At 42.1% G+C, this 19,969-nt stretch overlaps 1 protein-coding gene across 2 annotated transcripts in view; it reads right to left on the bottom strand.

The window, feature by feature from the left end:
- The window catches only part of FBXL7 (F-box and leucine rich repeat protein 7), a 299,021-nt gene that overhangs the window by 233,807 nt on the left and 45,245 nt on the right, over positions 1-19,969 (bottom strand). Inside the window, exon 1 of one of the 2 annotated variants that reach the window (XM_038770431.1) lies at positions 14,031-14,131. The exons of the other annotated variant lie outside the window; for it this stretch is intronic. Within the exon in view, the coding sequence (XP_038626359.1) occupies positions 14,031-14,067 (37 nt within the window). The 5' untranslated portion in view covers positions 14,068-14,131. Of the gene's footprint in view, positions 1-14,030; positions 14,132-19,969 lie in introns of those variants that run through there. 2 annotated transcript variants of the gene reach the window in all.

Raw genomic sequence — 19,969 nt, forward strand, 5'->3', positions numbered from 1 at the left:
GAGATGGGAACCACCCTGAAATGACCAACTTTTTCACTAGGACACATTAAATCTAATCGTATGGCCAGAGGAGGGGGATGAGTAGAATATCAGAGGAGAAGCTAGCTGGTTTCCCTGGAAGTGATAATTAATACTAGATGGATCAGAGTTTATCACTCCTGATGTTTCTGTCTCCAATCCCTTTCTCCACTTAAACTCAGATTGTGACCTTCCACCAAGGGACCGGGACTATGTATAGCTCCCAACTGTGTATTCTCTCACAGAGCTTAGTGCATTGCTCTGAACACAGTAAGAACTTCATAAATACTATTAGTTTATCTATGACATCCCTCTAAAGGAGATAAGGCAGCAACTGCCAGACTTGAATAGATGAGAGTACAGTCAACTCTCCGATAATACATGTTTTGGACAGATCACGGTTGGCGACTTAGGGAATTATTTTAGTGCCTGCCTCCCAAGCTACATTGTAAGATACCTGAAAGGAGGAATCATATCTTCTAACTCTTTTGTACTTTCCCCAAGTACTAAGTGCAGCGTTCTCCACAAACTAGTTGTTCAACAAATTGTTATTGATGACAATAAGAAATTTTCATGTGCCTACTCAGATCCATCTGAGCAGAATATGCTCTGATGTTGAAAAAAATGGTTCTATGCCTCAACGCTGCATTGGTGAAGGTATGAACACTAAAATGCCACTTTTGTCAGAAATGCTAGTGGATAGTAGGCCTATGGAAAACACAAACAAAATGGGAAAAAAAAGCCCTTCTCTAGAAAATGACAAATAAAAAGGTATTTCCAGGCAAGCTAAGATTTTAAAACCCTCTAATGGATGGAGTACAGGCCCGGGAGTCAGAAGAACCTGGGTTCTAATCCTGGCTCTGCCATTTGTCTGCTGTGTGACCTTGGGCAAGTCACTTCACTTCTCTGTGCCTCAATTACTTCATCTGTAAAATGGGGATTAAGAGTGTGAGCCCCATGTGGGACAGGGACTATGTCCAACTCAATCTGCTTGTATCCACCCCAGCACTTACTACAGTTTCTGGCACATAGTAAGCGCATAACAAATACCACAATAATAATAACAATGATTATTATTATTATTGTTGTTACTTTAGGTGCTAGCCCTTTCAAAGGCACTGGTAAATTTTCTGACTGTGGTGGCAAAATGTGAAGGCTTGAACAATTCCAATTCCACAAAGGTTCACTGCTGGGAAAATGCCAGGATCCTGGAAGCTGGTTCTTTCAGCCTGGCAATCATAACTCAGCTTTATGCACACTTGGCTTCTCATTCACATACAGAAGACATACCAGGTGTGCAGAGTTCCGTCTTGCTTTCTTCCCTGAGTTTCAGGTTTAGATGTGTCCGCAATGCATATTCAAAAGCCAGAGTCATGAAAGTGTGTGAAATTAAACCCACGTGCCTGCTATGCCAAAACTCAAATGAACCAAAACCAGCAGAGCTCCAAGGAAAATACGTTTCCTTCAATAGGACATGCCTAACATGGGTGGAAACAATTTTAAGAATTCCTGATTATGTAATGGCCCTAATAATGTCTGACAGTCAGATTGTTGTAAATTTTTTTAGTCCCAATTTGTCATGGAAGAATTGAAACTCCTCCCTCTGGGATTGTGTAAAAAGGATTTTTTTTCCAAGGGAGGTTATGTCCTCAGCATTGCCACTCCAATCACACAACCGTTCTCCTACTCCACCTGCCTTTGGAGAAGCCTGAATAAAAGCGATTAAGAAAAGAGAATGCAGTGAGGTGAAAATAGCCAAGATGGCAGCAGTATGCCACCTTGAGCACTTCCCTAGAAAGAGAGACCAGCCTAACACAAGTCCTTTACCATAAACCCCCTTCCATCAGCAGCACAGCTCTTTTCAAAGCTTGGAAAAGAAGGGTAGAGAGGGAAAGTTTGGAGATGAGGAAGCAGTCTACAGGTTGCTGCTATCATCACTAAATAAATGAGTTTAGTCCCCAAGGGTCCTTGAGGTATTCTTCCATCACCTTTCTAGGGACTGCAAGCTTCAGTTTGAGAAACACTGAGCTACTGCAATGATCTTACATCTTCACATCATTTAGGAATTTTCTATACCAACACAAACACACATACTTGTGCCACTCTTCCCCTCTACACCATAGAAAAGAAGATTACATGAAGGAGCAATTTCTTCTCAGCTTCAGACATGAACTTTCCACTATGAATAGGCATGCAGCAAGTTCCCCTACAGTGTTTGGATTGCAATCTAGAAAAACCCCATTTTAGAGGGAAAACACACTATAGCCCTCATCAATCAGTCGTATTGAGTGCTATGTACAGAGCACTGTACACTAAGTGGCATATGCACTGTACTCCTCTGCTGCAATGTCACAGACATGCGTGCACAACCATTCTTTGTTTTAACACCTACAGCTCTATAGCCAAACAGGCTCATTGTTATTGAATGGATGTTGTCTAATTCCTTAATTACATCTTATTCCAATGTGTAAAGAAAACAGGCAATGTGGTGGGATTGAGCATATGATTTAGCTCAAGACAGAGTCCAGAAGATTATAAAACTCACATTTCAGGACTCAGGAGGAGCTGTAATGACTTTCAGGTTACCAGAATGCACCTCTCTACATGATACAAAGTCACTGGGTTTTTTTGAGATGAGGCAAATGGTGCAAGATGGTTTAAAAGCCTGAGATTAACTTTCCTTAGGAATCCTGATCTTCAATCTCAGATTGAGGGAGTAGGTCATGAATTGAGCTTTGAAACTCCCTATTTATTCTGAAGACTACAGAGGCCAAGTCTACATTCTCATTTTTAAAGCATTACAAATTTCCCAAGTATATCTGTAGCATAGAGAAGGGTACATTTTACAACAATTGATCTGAAATGAAGACAAGAGGTTTTGAATGCTGTAGTGATAACAAATGAACCAAAATGGGCTTCTTGCCCAGAAACTCAGCTTCAATACACACAACTGAGAAAGAGACAGGATGAAATTGGAAAAAAATGAATCCACCGTCTGTGCACTATACAGAAAGTCTTTGCTTATCTAAACCCTGACCCTTCATCATATAGAATACCAAACAGCTTTCAAAAATGAAATGGAATCGTTAGAGAAATGGTGTTTCCCCATCTTTGTGATTTAGCTCATAAACTCTAGGGAAGCCCAGGGACCAAGTCTTTCTTATGGGGAAGGTAGTGGCCCGTGGGTAATAAGTCATTATCAAGACAATTTTTCAGCGACAAATTATTTCTGATGGCTTATGTAACTTGGAACTACATAAATAAAATCTCTGATACATTAAATCCAGAGGATTAGTCTAGGTCATTTCCACAGTTTGTTCACCTTCTAAACCTTCTAAAAGGAAGAAAAGTATTGTAGTTTATTCTTACCGAATGATGAAAAAACAGAAGGCCAGGTTGTAGTACTGTAATTATTCTCATTATTATTATTTTTATCATTATCATTAACTTGCTCTGGAGCAGCTGTTTGGATTTCCTGCAGTCGTCAGCATTGCTCACATGGCCTAACTACTGAAGGTGTGACATGAGTATTTTTCAATGCCAGTGGACTGACTTCAATCTAGGCCCTCATTATTTGTGATCCTGCCTTGGCATTCGATGATAATATTTCAAGTTGATGGTGTTGAGGGAACTTCTCTAGAAGTACAACCTAGCATGAATGGTCGATTGAACACCACTGTTCCTTTCCAGACCTTCCGCTTGGTCTGATTCGTGATGTTACTGTGACGCCTTACTCTTCCTCTCAGTCTCCCAAAGGACATGTTAGTCATCTATGATTTGATCTCCCTCTTTCTTGTCCACTCCTGCATCATGCATTAGTGTGCTGCCCAAATAGAAGAATTCCATGGGAGTATTTAGCTCCATGACACTGATGGAGCACTTTGACTGTGTAAAGGTTTTCCTGAGGTGCGTTGGAACTTTGTGCTTGGGTTACTTGTGTGCACATTAACTGTCAAAACACTACACTTTGCTGAATCTGAACAGTTGGATTCATTTTAATGAGAGCTGACTTGCTTGTTCATGTTTCTATTAAAATAAGAACAATGTCAAGATCTGTTCCCAAATTAGAGGGGCCTTTGGCAATGAAAACAGCTTAAATGGATATTTCACCACATTATATCGCCACATTGGACAGCTTGTTAGCATATACCAAGCCACAGGCCATTAAATTTATAATAAATCAAAATTAACTTAATGTGACTGCTATGACTATCATCAACACTTTGAACAGTCCATTTTGCCACTGCATAAAGGGATCACAAATATTGCACTCAAGTATTAGGGCCCAACTTTTCTCAAGTCTCCAGTGCAATTAATATATTTTGTACTCAAAATGCAAAAGTCTTATAAACTACAACATTTTCCAAACTCTCTCCACCAACTCCTAGTATGAAATGATTGTCCAAGGGAGGGAGAAATGTCACGTGATTTATGATGTTCATATGACAAATTTATGTAGCTAGAGACAGGAATTTCCTGTTTCAAACATGAGTCTGAAAAAGAACTTCCTGGTTCTTTTTTTTTTTCCTTTTTTACTCCCAGAAGAATCTTTGGAAGGATTTACTAGAAAATCAACTCATTAATTCCCTTGGATATACAACTCAGGGCAGGTATAATATTACCAGCAAGTGAAATACAGATTTTATGAACATAAGAAATCAAAATACATGATCTGAATCCTTAATTCCAAAGTACAACCGTATCATGTGCTCATGTGCACTTATGTGAGTGCTGAGATGGAAGGGATAATATCTCCACAATATAAACCATGGTTTTATTTTCTGTAAAGTGACAAGAAACTGTTTTTTAAAAGTGTCAGGTTCTGTTTTCGCATCATGTGATCCCAAACTAAAGGTAAATACTGCAACTGAGCATTGTTCCCTCCTACTGGTCTACAGAAGTCTTTTATTTTATGAATGCAGCACTTACTCCACAATATCCATTTTGAAACATTAGAGCTTTCAGGGCTAAGGGTGGAAAAATCGATCCTCAGGATCCCGAACTATCAGTTTGGACAGCACATGAAATGTCTAGAATAGGTAGATTGAATGTTTAGGATCCCAAATAATTTCTTCCCTACTTAATAATGGTGGGCCCTTGCTACTTCATCACTTAAGATTTAAGTGAGGAAATTCTCCAGGTTTCAAAAATATTATCTTTTCAATTTAACTAATGACATCCAATTTAGGCTCTTTTGCTATACCTTCTAATGTTGAATTTATACACTGGATATTCAAAGAATATTTGCGGAGATGGAGGAGTTGTATTTTAAAGAATTATTTTGAAGACTTTAGGTTTGTAACATCAGCCGATGTAAAAATAACAGGATATCAGATATAGGACAGTAAAACAAAAGTCAATAGGTGGGATTCAGAGTGTAGGGTTCACTTGGACATGCACCAGAAAATTCCTCAATCCTTTGAATCTCATGGACATGAATGTCTTCCCCAGCTGTTCCAGAGCAAATGTGTGTATTCATTTAAATGGGCCCAAGGTTCTGATTTTTAACCTGTCCGCTGGGGTCTGCCCAAAGTCCCCAGAGATACAAACCAGAATAGCTCATAGGCATTCCTTCACTTAGATTGTAAGCTCCACCACTAAAAAACCTTGTTGGCAAGGATTACATCTACCAACTCTATAGTACTCTCCCTGGTGCTTAGTACGGAGCTCTGTGACACAGCAAAGACTCAGAATTGTTTAAGGAATAACTCAGGTCCGCTCGGGTCTCTACAAGTGGGAGATGCCCTGGTGCCAATCTAGACTTCTAAAAGCCACTCCAAATGGGTGCCCATAGCAAAAGAGAATTACAGGTTGGAGTCCACCTCTCATGGTGTCACCTTTGGAAATTCCTGGATGAAGGCTAATTAAAATTATTTCTTCTATTCCTTTTGACTTTAAGCTCATCGTGAACAGGGAACGTAGCTACCAAGTCCATTACATTTGCTATATCTTACTACCCCAAGCACTCAATACAGTGCTCTACACCCAGTAAGCCCTCGATACATAATATCAATTGATTGATTTGGGGTTGGTTAATTTTTGCCTGGTTGCTGCTGATAACCAAATTAGATCACAGTGAAACTGTATTTTTTTTATCTGTTTTCTTAATCAGATTCAAAGGGATTGACAGCTGCTAGAGAGGTTTCAAAACTTTCCCTTATAGATTTGACTTGCCATGATTATGCCTTCTCGAAAATGCAAGTAAAGGAATTTACCACAGAAAAGACAGCAAACCAAAAAGGTTAGAACATTCATACAACCAAAAAGGTTAGAACATTTATACAAATTGTCAATGGTCCTACAGTTACAATTTTGCATTCATGCAGTGTGAACAGTTTTTCATTTTCTTCTCTTTATGGATTTAATAGGAACTGATGGAATAAGTCCATAGATAGCACTCAGTCTAAATAAGAATTACCTCTTTAAGATAGACCATGGAACCTTATTAATTATAGGTGAAAACAAGGGAAGTCATGGCAGTGACTACTTTATTCAGAAGTCTTAAGGTTGCATAATTTTTCAGATGTCAACTAGTACCTCTCACAGGGTGACTCTCTTAGCCCCAACCCCTTCCAAGTTCAGGCATGGGGTTAGAATTCAAGGGGCAGTTCATACTTCACTCTCCATCACTCTAAAAAAGGGCTGTCAGGCCTGGTGCAGAAAGTGGGGGTGAAACACTGGGCCTCAAGCATTTTATTTTTTGATGGTATTTGTTAAGTATTTAATATGTGTCAGACACTGTTCTAAGCACTGGGGTAGAGAAAAGGTAATCAGGTTGGACAGAGTCCATGTAATAATAGTAATAATAATAATAATGGTATTTGTTACACACATACCATGGGCCAGGCAATGAGCTAAGGGATGGGGTGGATACAAGTAAATCGGGTTGGACACAGTCCCTGTCCCACATAGGGCTCATGGTCTCAGTCCCCATTACCATGAGGTCACTAAGGCACAGAGAAATGAAGTGACTTGCCCAAAGCTATAGAGCAGACAAGTGACGAAGCCAGGATTAGAACACAGGGTCTTCTGATTCCCAGGCCCATGGTCTATCCACTAAGCCATGCTGCTTCCCATGTCCCATATTGGGCTCATGATCATAATCCCCATTTTACAGACAAGGTAACTGAAGCACAGAAAAGTTAAGTTGATTTGCCCAAGAGCTCTATCCACAGCCAAGCTGCTTCTCTTAAATGAACTCAAAATCTCAAATGCACTTATGTGAACCAATAAGTATATGCTAAAGCCACCGTTACCTCATCTATACAATGGGGGTTAAGACTGTGAGGTCTATGAGGGGCAGGGACTGTATCCAACCTGATTAACTTGTATCTTCCCGAGCCTGGCACATAGTAAGCGCTTAACAAATACCATGAAAAAAGAAAAAATCATATTGAAACATCTCATATCTACATTGTACCAACTACAAAGGTATCTGAGAATTAAAGCTGTTAAGATACCTTAAATCACAAATCTTTGTATTAATGTATATTTGATTTAATATTCAGTGTATTAATTCTGATTCAACTTCTAAATATTTTTTATTTGTCTCCTGTGTATAAGCTCCTTGAGGGCAGGAACTCCATGTAGTGCTTCTGTTGTACTTTCCCCAGGGACTTAATACAGTGCATTGCACTCAATAAATACTACCACTTCTGCTAGACAAATTCATAATTTAGAAGTCAACTAAACAGGAAAACCTGTTTTTTTTTAATTGAGTAACCTCATTTTTACTTCAATGTTTTCTTTTGGTTGTTTATTCTCCCTCAGCTTTAAATTGCTATAAATGCACTATTTTAGTGGTATAGCATGAAAACTCAGAACTTCTGAAAATCCTTTAAAATTCCTTTCCACAGAAGTTGTACATTCACTAAAATTCAGTTGGGTCAACATCATCCCTTTTCTTACACCTAACCACTACTGAGATGATTGCCAAAGTGTATCACAACTGTACTTAATACTAATAATTGTGGTATTTGTTAAGCGCTTACTGTTTGCCAGACATACTCAGAGAATGTGTCCTTCAAAACAAAGGAAAGAACAGTGCACAGAAACCCAAAACAACTGGACAGAATGTGTCTACTACAGTTAGCTAATGGAGGATATTTAGATATGCAAGGTGGCATAATTCACATGAAAAACTGAGTAGGACACCCCTAGGCTGAGGAAATGAGGTATAAAAGACAGCTTTTATCTTTTAGTTGAAAGGTCAAATACACAATGGGCATTGATTTACTCACTTCCAGGAAAGTTACACTGCCTCCTGCTCTCCTCGCTATTTCCAGTTTCTGGAACACGGGCAAGGAAAGACTGCACCAAGGCAAGGTTTGTAGAAAGGCTCTTTCACCCTCAATCCTTCTCTTTCACATGCATTTGTAGAAGTTGTAAGTTTTCTGCATTACCAGCTTCATCAAGAAGTGACCACCAGATTATTGCTTAGACATTTGTTCCAATAGTTTATTCTGGAGAAAAAGAGACTTTTAAAGAAGTGTAATTGTTGAGCCTGGCCCAAACCTACAAATGGCTGGCTTACTGCCAGGTGCTTTACAACAGGTAAAAATACTGAACCTTCAGGAATTTATTCACCTGATACCTGCTGGAGAAAAAAAATCTGATAAAATATAAAATAATGAAGAAATAAAGATAGGTTCCCAGAATAAAGCAGTTTGGCCACAGTGTTTACCTAGAAGTCCAGATAAGATTTTTGATAACATTTCATTTACTGAGAAGAATCATAAAGGGGTTTTTTTGGTAAACATTACATGATTTTTAATGTGTCGTCAAAAAGAAAGGAATTTACAAGAGAATAGGATGAAGATTAATGACTTTGGCACTTCATGTTATGACTAGGGAGTTTTTTCATACCAATATTCTGGCATCAAGTTAACCGAAGAAATGTGTTTCTGTGCTGGGAAAATTTAGGAAATTAGAGAAATTCTCAGATTGCATCAAGCACCTGTACACTAAGACCTATGCACCTTAAGACCACAAATTATAAATTATTAGGTTTGGAAGTGAGCTTTCAGCCTACCTCATAAAGGAAAATTAAAATTAAAATTCCTCTAAGCAGTTCACACAATACTAACCTCACACTTTCTTTGGCAATTTGTCCAAATACCTAACCCAATTTTTCAAGTTCTATTTGGAAACTGGTGTTAATTTCCTCAACTTGACTTTTTATTTCTGGGCCTCTCTCTTTAGCAAGCTGACTATACAGGGAGTCTGTTGAATGGAAGGACTCAAAGAATGTCAACCTTCACCCTTCAGAAGAACAATTTCTAATTTGTCCCTATTAATCAGAATCACTTCGCAATAATTAATACCCTCTTAATTTAAAAACTTTTACTCTAAGGCTTTCCTAGCCAGGAGATGTTTCTTTCACTCCTATTGTTCTTTCCTCAGTGTTCAGCACACTTGTGCAAGATTAATATTGTTAATGAGGATGATGATACTTGCATTGTATAGGACTAAATACCTCCCTTTACAGATCTGCCAAGAATTGTAATATTTCCATGCTAAAAATACTCAAATATTTGAAGTCTAGCTCCATCCCCAACAGGAGCTCAGAGCCATCATAATCTTCCTTTATGAATGGGAGATTGTAGGCTGGTTGGAAGCACATGCCATTAGAACCTAATAAGGTTCCCCAGGATGGAGAAGGTTGGTGATTATATCTAAATGAAATATCCATGTTGTCCACAGAAGCAGCATCTATCTATCTAGAGAGAGAAAGAGTATTTATAGGATCTATCACTAAATGCTGTCGGTTCAACCTTCACAACAACGCTAAAATCCATCCTCTCCATCTAAACTGCTACTGCATTAAACCAAGCACTTAACCTATTCCACCTTGATTACTGTATCAGCCTTCTTGCCTCCATTCTCTCCTCACTCCAGTTCATACTTCACTCTGCTGCCCAGATCATTTTGCTACAAAAATGTTCAGTCCATGTTTCTCCACTCCTCAAGAACCTTTAGTGGCTGCCCATCCACCTCTGCATCAAACAGAAACTCAGTACCGTCATTTTTAAAGCCCTCAATCACCTTGCTCCCTCCTAGCTCACCCTGCAGTTCTACTAGAACCCTGCCTGCAAACTTTGCTCCTCTAATGCCACCCTACTCACCGTACATCGATATCATCTATATTCACTGACCTCTCACTCATGTTCTGCCTCTGTCCTGGAATGCACTCCCTCCCTTTTCATATCTGACAATTACACTTCCTTGCCTTATTAAAGGCACATCTCCTCCAAGAGGCCTTCCCTGACTTAGCCCTCCTTTCCTCTTTTCCCACTCTCTTCTGCATTACCCCTGCACCCATCCCCCCAGCACTTATGTACATATCTATAATTTATTTATTTATATTAATGTCTGTCTTCCCCTCTAGACTGTAAGATCTCTCTGGGCAGAGAATATGTCTGTATTCTCTCAAGAGGCTTAGTACAGTGCCCTGCACACAGTAAGCACTCCATAAATATGACTGATTGATTGACTGATATAGTAGAGTGTTTTTCATTCTCATGTAGCTTCAAACATAAATTTTTGACTGACTGACCAAATTTGGAGACTACAAAGACAAGACTCTTTCCAGTTTTCTAAAGCCCCTCCTTTTGAAGGGCAAAGATGGCATTACCCATTTTATGGAACTAAAAAAGAAAGACTGTATTCCTAGCTCTAATATTGAAATATTACAGTAAGATAATGTATGTCAAAATTCCAAGAGCTGCCTGTAGCCAGATGCTCTCCATATGCAGTACTGGCCTCATCGAAGGATGAAAAACCTTATCTTACCAGATCTTCTGAAACTTCATTTCATGACCAAGAAACAAAAAACTGGGAATTTATCTGCACAAATAATCAATTAATGTCTCAAAACATAGCAAGCTATGATCAAGCTAGGGGCTTAAATGCAGATACTTAAGACATCAAAAAACCAGGCATCAATATTAATTCAAAATTAATTCATTTTGCATACAAATAACTTCATACTCAATACTCTGTTTTATAACCTACAGAGATGATCCCTTATTGGGCAGGTATTTCGATGCCTAGTTTATTCCTAGTTTCAATTCTGTATTTCAGTGAATAAACACTGCACACACACTGATGATCTAATGAGGATTTGTTTCAAGGATCTTTTATCTTAAGTATGTTTTATCTCACATAAATATCACAGTTTTAGAATGTGGTATGTGTCATTTCCTCTCAGTAGAAATCAAATAAAGTTTTACATTGTAACTAACTTGAGGCTTTCCTGCAAAGGTCATCAAAAAAAGCCAAAATAAATAAAACTAAAACAAAGCGAGAACAGAGAATGTGGTTTTCCAAAGTACTGAGTACCTAGTGGTAAACTGATGTAATACCTGCATTGGCACTAATGGAATAATAGGTTATAAGCATCTTAGATTCCCCATAAAATAGAGCATACAGCTAATCGGAACAAACTTTCCTGGAAGTCCAGAGAGAGAGAGAGAGAGAGAGAGAGAGAGAGAGAGAGAGAGAGATGTTGCTCACAGTGAAAAATGGGTTGTAACAAAAGAGCCTCAGAAAATCTACAAATATTTCAATGCTCACAGTAGAAAACACAGAAGAGAGTTGTAAGGAAAATCCTTAGGATTATGTTTTTCCACCTGCTTGCTGAGTAAGGTATCTCTGGGTGATTTTAGAGAATTGGTAATACCAAACATAATTTATCCCTGGAGCCAAACCCCTATTTGACTTCCAAAGCTTCCCATTGGTCTCTTTTAACCAGCTGAGAATAGGTCTAGCCTATAAAAACTTCATGATATTTCTAAATCTGATCCCAGAATAACTTCACTTCAGTTGAAGTGAAAATGCAGAGGTAGCATTTACGGATAACAGCTGGAGAACATTAGTCCTGTCTTTCCCCCTCCACCCTTTAGGGTTGAAAATTCTGCTGTTCAGACAGGAAGCATTCATATACCACACACTGAATAATATGAGAATTCTGGGATGTAAGAAGCAGCTGAAAAGGAGTAAAAGGAATGTATTGGTCTGGGTAGTGTTTCTATAAAAGAATCTATCACAACACAATGATTTTGCATCTCCATCATTATGACTCATGGACTCTGATCAGATCCCTGTACACAGGGTGTACGGTAACTTTGAAAAGATTCTAAGTGGTGTACGAAAGAATGTTTACTTTTGCTCCTCATACTTACTGAGTTTCATCCAAGATACTAAAAGCATAATCTAGGCTTAATAAAGGCTAAACCAATTGCCTGAAAGCCAAATCTTTGCCACACACTAAGGCATATGTAAGAATTCTTCCGTTTGGCTGGAGTTGGGATTTAATTCCTACAACAAAAACTGAAGATACGTTTGAAAGTTCTACAGACGCTGGGGGCATTTCGAATCGGGGCATCTCATCATCATCAATCGTATTTATTGAGCGCTTACTGTGTGCAGAGCACTGTACTAAGCGCTTGGGAAGTACAAGTTGACAACATATAGAGACAGCCCCTACCCAACAGTGGGCTCACAGTCTAAAAGATCTCAATAGGCTGCCTATCGGAGATGGTTCTTGGTGAAGAATCCAAGGTTCACAACACAGACATACACATGTACACACACGCCAGTGGATGAGCACAACACGACAAGCGTCTCTCTAGCACCTGGGGTGGGTAGCCAGCTGCTGCCTTCCTAAAGTTTGTGAGCACGCAGCACGTCGATACTTTGTGACCGAATGTTCCCGCCCGTATATACAAATGATAAAAGGGACAGACCCTCGCCTGGACAGCATATACAAATGATAAAAGGGACAGACCCTCGCCTGGACAAATGCACCACAGGCAGACTTTTATGGGTCTTCGAAAGGACAGAATGTGCTTCCAAGGTGATGCTCTGTAGTCTTTTAATTATTAAGCACTGGGGCTCAATAATCAGCAAGAGGATAGCCGGATCCATCTTCGACCCCTAGTAGGTGTTAACCCTCTTCCAAATTCCCCCTCTGCCCCTTCACACGGGGGTGGAGGGGAAAAACCCAATTATTTCTCTGTCATGTCCAACTCTTCACAGCAGATGGTGCCTTCCCCGCTTGGCATGCTGACATTTTTTTTCAGCGACCTGTCACCGGGCAGGTCCTCCACAAAGAGAACGAAAACTCAAACTTTTGCTTCCAAAGTTGTGGCCCTGCTACCCCCCGGTTGGATGGGGAGACACTATCCGACCCGGAGAACGTCGCTGGGCGCTGTGGCACAAAATACCATAGGGACAAAATGCATCGGTTGGTGGGGATGCCAAGCGGGACAGCGGGAGGGCCTGAACCTGTTGGCACTTTCATGACAGTTTGGGGGGTGACAAGGGAAGCTTCCTCTGAAAGTTGCAAAGAGGGATGACTCTCGGCAGAGAGAAAGAAGCACGAATGACCCCCTCCCACCTAACCCTTCCTTCCCTGGTCCGCCTAACGGGACGGGGGATTCTGTCCGCTTCTCTCGGCAGAAACACACAACCGGAGGGCGGCAACGCTGGGAGGCTGAAACTTCCGCGGGAGAAGAGAAGACAGGGGCAAGGAGGAAGGGAGTGGGGAGGAGAGGATAAGGGGAAGAGGGGAGAAGGAAGGGATGAGAGGAGGGAAGAGGGAGAGAGGAGGGAAGAGGGGAGAAGGAAGGGAAGAGAGGAGGGGAGAGGGAAGAGAGGAGGGAAGGGAGGAGAAGGAAGGGAAGAGAGGAGAGGAGGGGAGAAGGAAGGGAAGAGAAGAGGGGAGAGGGGAGAAGGAAGGGAAGAGAGGAGGGAAGGGAGGAGAAGGAAGGGAAGAGAGGAGAGGAGGGGAGAAGGAAGGGAAGAGAGGAGGGGAGAGGAGAGAAAGGGAGGAGGGGAAAGGGGAGAAGGAAAGGAGGAGGGAATGGGGGGAGAAGGGTGAGAAGAAAGAAAAAGGGAGGAGGAGGGAGGAGGAAAAATGGGAAGGTGAAGGGGAGAAGGAGACAGGACCCAGGAGGCGGGCCGGGTTGAATCCCCAACCCCAGTAAAGGCGACGGATGAATGTCACTCACCCTCACTGCCGTACTGCTTGCCATTGTTCGCCCCCATCCTGCTGGCTTCATGCTCTCCTCCTCCTTCTCCTCCTCCTCCTCCTCTTCCTCCTCCCAGAGCAGAGCATGTCTCCCGGGCCGGGCCGGCGGGGGGCGGGGGCCGGGGGGCGGGAGGCCCCCCCCGCCCCTCGCCCTGCCCCCGGTTCCTCGGGCTCGGGTGGCGTTACATGGCCGAGGATCCCCGCCCGCCGCTCTCCGGGGCCCGGCCGACGAAAGGAGCCCCGCAAACTTGGCCCGCCACGGGGCTGGGGGGCGGGCGGGCGGACCGACGGGCGGACGGCCCCGGGATCCCGCAGCGCCGCTCCTCCCCGGGGGGGCCGCCGGGCGGAGGCGGCGATCACTTGTTGCCGGGGCCCCGGGACGGGAGGGAGGGAGAGGGAGAGAGAGAGGAAGGGAGAGCCGCAGCCCTCCGCTGCTCGCTCCCCGACTTCTGTTCCCGCCGGCCGCCGCCTGCCTCTGGGTGGCAATCACAGCCTCGGCCCGGGAGGGACGGGACGAGGAGCAGAGAAAGGCAGGACGAGGAGGAGGAGGAGGAGGAGGAGAGAAAGGGGGAGGAGAGGGAGGAGGAGAGAAAGGGGGAGGAGAGAGAGGAGGAGGAGAGAGAGGAGGAGAAAAAGGAGGAGGAGATGGAGGAGGAGGACAAGAGGAGAAAAAGGAGAAGAAAAAGGAGGAGATGGAGGAGGAGGAGATGAGGAGGAGATGGAGGAGGAGAAAAAGGAGGAGGAGGGGAGGAGGAGAAAAAGGAGGCGAAAAAGGAGGAGGAGGAGAGAAAGGAGGAGGAGAAAAAGGAGAAGAAAAAGGAGGAGGAGATGAGGAGGAGCAGGAGGAGGGGAAAAAGGAGGAGGAGGAGAAAAGGAGGAGGAGGAGAAAAAGGAGATGAAAAAGGAGGAGGAGGAGAAAAAGGAGATGGAAAAGGAGGAGGAGAAAAGGGGGAAGAAAAGGGAAAAGAAGGAGGAGAAAAAGGAGGAGATGGAGGAGGAGGGAGCTGGGCTGGAAATGCAGCCTTTTAAAGACACAACGCACATTTGCTGCCCTCGCCTGTCGCCCAGAGCAGAAGCTCGGCTAGTTATTTATTTTTTTTTACAAAAAAGTGATTTCCCCCACCCTAAAATCTAGGTTGGGAAACAGGGACTTCCAGGAGGTGTTTACCTTCTCACATTCCCCCCTCACCCCCAACGGTACCGGTGCGAACCACGTGGTCAAAGGCAGCCCACGTGTCGCCCTCCTGCTCGGTCTGTCACGCCTTGATGACCACCTGTCCCTACGGATTCTCCAGGGCTCGGTGGGCTGGGGGACGGAGGAAGCAGGGGGTGAACCGAGGAGAGATTGAGAGGAACTAGGGCGAGCCGCAGAGACATTCCCCCACATGCGTGTTGCAAAGTATGGCTGGATCGCATGAGACAGGTGTGTTTGGGGAAGAGGTATTTTTCAAAAAAAATGCAATTTTTGACACGTTCCTAAAAGGAGCAAGTGGAACTGTAAGGGTCAGTAAAAGCTGAATCTCTCACTTAGGGAAGCATGCACAGCCCTGCTCCCATCTCAGCCTGCCCAAGGCACCAAGACCTTAGCTTGTGATGTTCTACACTATAAGTTCATTGTGACCAGGGAACATGTCTGTTTATTGTTCTGTTGTACTTTCCCAAGCGCTTAGTACAGTGCTTTGTGCTTAGTAAGCGCTCATTAAATACGATTCAATGAATGAATGAATGTCCTAATGGCAGGGAACAGTTCAGTCTTTCCATACTCACTCCGGAACCTTGTAACCTTGCTTTCCCTGATTAATTCCCACAACTCCAGGTCATTCTGATCCAGCAGTCATCTCCAGCTTCTGTGTACTTATTTGTTCCCACCTCCAGCAAATTTGTGTCTATTTGTTAAGCACTTACTATGTGTCAGCCACTGTACTAGGTAGTGGGGTAGATACAAGCTAATCAGGTTGGATCCGGTCCATGTCCCACATGGGATTCACAGTCTTAATCCCCTTTTTCAAATGAGGGACCTGAGGCACAGAGAAGCTTGGTGACTTGCCCAAGGTCACACAGCAGGTGCATGACACAGCTAGGATTAGAACCCAGGTCCTTCTGGCTCCCAGGCCTATGATCTATCCACTAGAGAATGCTACTTCTCAATTTTATTGATTCTCAATGTCCATGTTATTCAATTCTACTTTCATTTGCTATGATTACTCTGAATCAGAGGTATTTATTGAACACTTACTTTGTGCAGGACGCTGTACTCCATGCTTGGGAGAGTACAGAACAGTGGTAAATGCAACCTCTGTCCTCAAGGAACTTACAAGTCCATCTTCACCCCCGGGGTACAGTATAAACTCTCTGTGGGCTAGGAACATGTATTCTCCCACCCCAGCGCTTAGAACAGAGCTTCACACATAGAAAGCGCTTAAATGTCATCATCACCATTATTATTATTATTAACATTCCACTTCTCTGTTTTGTACTTCCCAAATGCTTAGTACAGTGCAGCACATCCAATGGGAGTTTAATACATTCTATTAGTCTCCTATTCCTGTTGTTGCCAGCTGCCACCATGCTAGGGGGCGAGGGGAGAAGACTCTCACAGTTTGGCAGTGAAATGGAAAAGGACACAAAACTGCCAGCTGCTCTTGCCAAAGCCCAGAGTTGTCAATTGACTAGACTCTTTTGTCCAATTGGCGGTATGCACCGTATCAAATATCTCCAGCGTGTCAAATATTTCCATGAGCTCCTCAGGGACAGGGACTGTATATGACTGGATTATCTTGTATCTCTGCCAGCACTTAGTATGGTGCTTGACAAACTGGAATTGTGCTATTGAGTAGCATCCTGATCCACTGAAACACGGCTGAAGTTTACCAATTACTTCCACCATTTTCAAACCATCACTGAAACATTAGCAACATGATCTCAAGCCCTTTTTGTAAGAATTTGAAATAGAGACTTTAAAATTTTACAACCCAGCAGTTAATTTATCATTCAAATATGATATGATTCCATTGCTACTGAAACCATTTTTCTACATAAACAGGTTCTCAAACTAGGGAACTCTCCTCCATTTTAATGTTGTTGCTCCTATGAAAAAAAAGATCACATACTTGTTTGTTTCGTTATTTTCATACTGTGATTCAGTTCGCAGGTGCCATGATTTTCAGGAAGAACTTCCGTTTACCAGAATCAGATAACGAATAACAAAATGATGTGTTTACACTGCACCAAAAAAATCCAAATGCTTAGGAGAATTCTGTTTACTACTGGGTTGATGTTCATTAAAATAGAAAAAGGCAAATCACACAAAAAAAAACCCAGCAAGAGAAGAAAGTACATTTGTTCTGAGTATAAAGCTTTAAAGACTTCAGACAAAAAGATCAGATGGTGATCCTCCTTTCATTTAATTAAAAGATTTCACAAGAAGAAATCTTCTGATTTCAAATTTCCACATTTAAATACCTAAAACCTGCTTTTAGAAAGTTAGGGAACTGAAAAATGGGAAATGCAGTGGAATCCATAATGCTACTTGAACCACAGTTTCAAACAGGATCTACATCCCTGTTATTGGACTAATTTAAACCTTCATGGGCTGAGATTCTGTGGCCCAAGTTATGCCTGGCCCAGCATGTTTAGCTTTACTCCAGGCCAACCCACCTATAAGTGTAGGACCGATGGGATACCCAGAAAAACCCCTACAGATCTCACCTGCAGCTGAACCCAGGCATTCGAGGTCATGAGCTCATCATGAAGGTCCCTGGGGTGAAATCTGTGGCCCATATTAAGTTGGATGGGGGCACAACCTTATTGTCTGCCAACATGAGACAAATGGACCATGATGGCACCCTGCTGACATTTACCTCCTGCCACACAATCCGGCAGAGGCAGTGTGATGCCAGGCACCAGAACCTCGACAACTGGCTGGTTGGCACGGTGGCTGTTGGCCACCACAGACCACCCAAAATCCACACATTGAACAGTAATTTCACCATCTGTAATTGCACCATCTCCTTTCCCACCTCCAAAACAAAGCTGCCAACGCACAGCAAAATGCTCCATGTCTAGTAAGCTTTCAGAAAATGCCACATTTTTATGCTACAGATGATTAAGAAATCAGTGGCTTGTCATCAGGAACACTGGGATTTAATCTTTTGTGTATGTCCCATGGCTCCATTTAGAAATCACAAACGGATGGCTCATTCTACATATCTGTCCTATTGATGAAGGAAAGCTCCCTGTGTTGGAGGAAAGTATGGACAGATGTGTCTGGCGTGACAGAATGTCTTTCACTAGGCATTGATGGACGTCGTGAAGAAGTTGGGCCAAAAATAAACAGCAAGAAATTGTTACGCTGAATTATTTTTCACAGTTACTTGACAAGCTTGAGTGATCCAAGCCAGATCAGCCGTCAGTTGCTGGGGTAAAGATGCCCACAGAACAACTGATGCAAAGCTGGGCCTCGAGGATCATTTTCTAGAATTGAACTTTTAAAACCACCTTAATTTCTAGGGACAACTCAGATGAAGTTTGGGTTGATTTTGTGCTGAAATGTCTGGGCCCAGGTGACTGACAGGCCGTCAGTCAGGAGCAACACTAATAAGCAGTAATCCCACTGAAGCCTATCATTATGCTTTCTCCCCTCACCAGGTTTGTTAGCTGCTTAGTGTATTAAGAAGCAGATCATTAACTGCTGGTTTCTTGGGAATAACATAGACAAAACAAATTCTAGAATGAAACCAAAGTTGGAACAATTTAAGGTTGGATTCTCTGATAATACAATAAAATAAAATCAAGTAAAAAAAAAAGAAAGAAAGAAAAGATGCGGGTAAAATGTAAATGCCTGCTTTTAGTTTGGTTCTGATGTGATTTTATTTTTGCCCAGAGAACATTGAATTTCCTTCAAGGGAAATTTTAATTGCTTTTCATTTTAAAATCCACATAATTTTGAACATTGTGGACAATAATTGCAATGGAAATTTGCTGACACTTTCTTGATCAAATCAGTTAAATTATAAATGGAGTTCCCAAAGAATTTAGCTTCCCCAAATAAATGGATTTGCTTTCAAGGGTATATAAATCATGTTTTTCACGACATATATTATTCAATACAAGTGGGAATGATTTGGTCTGGGAATCCTGACTACATTACTTAAATACTGGTGGAGTTAGGATGCTCCAGGATTGCATATTCAATGCTATAAGTTTTGAGAGCATCAACTTTTGTGTGAAACTGATATATAATTCAGCTGTGTGACTTTGGGTAAGTCACTTAACTTCTCTGGGCCTCAGTTACCTCATCTGTAAAACGGGGATGAAGACTGTGAGCCCCCCATGGGACAACCTAATCACCTTGTAACCTCCCCAGCACTTAGAACAGTGCTTTGCACATAGTAAGCGCTTAATAAATGCCATCATCATCATCATCATCAATGAGGGGTTTTCTCATCTGCTAGCACTAGTACAATAGCATTAGGTAAAATCAAAATGACAGAGCAATTGTATAGTAATTGATCAGGATCTTTGATTTGGATTCCTCATATTTGTAAACTGTAGCATTTAAAAATAACAAAAAGTAATCCGGAAAGTAACAGTGGATTTTTGAAGGGGATTTTTAAATGACCCTTTCCCTCTGAAGCCTTTCCTAATTAACTGATAAGAGGAGAGAGGTTTTCAAAACCTAGAGAAGCAGCATGGCTCAGTGGAAAGAGCACGGGCTTGGGAGTCAGAGGATATGGGTTCTAATTCCGGCTCCGCTGTGTCAGCTGTGTGACTTTGGGCAAGTCACTTAAATTCCCTTTGCCTCAATTGCCTTATCTGTAAAATGAGGATTAAGACTGTGAGCCCCATGTGGGACAACCTAATCACCTTGTAACCCCCACAGCACTTAGTGCTTTGCACATAGTAAGTGCTTAACAAATA

The sequence above is a fragment of the Tachyglossus aculeatus genome, chromosome X3 (genome assembly GCF_015852505.1).
Source record: "Tachyglossus aculeatus isolate mTacAcu1 chromosome X3, mTacAcu1.pri, whole genome shotgun sequence".
NCBI classification, from domain to species: domain Eukaryota; kingdom Metazoa; phylum Chordata; class Mammalia; order Monotremata; family Tachyglossidae; genus Tachyglossus; species Tachyglossus aculeatus.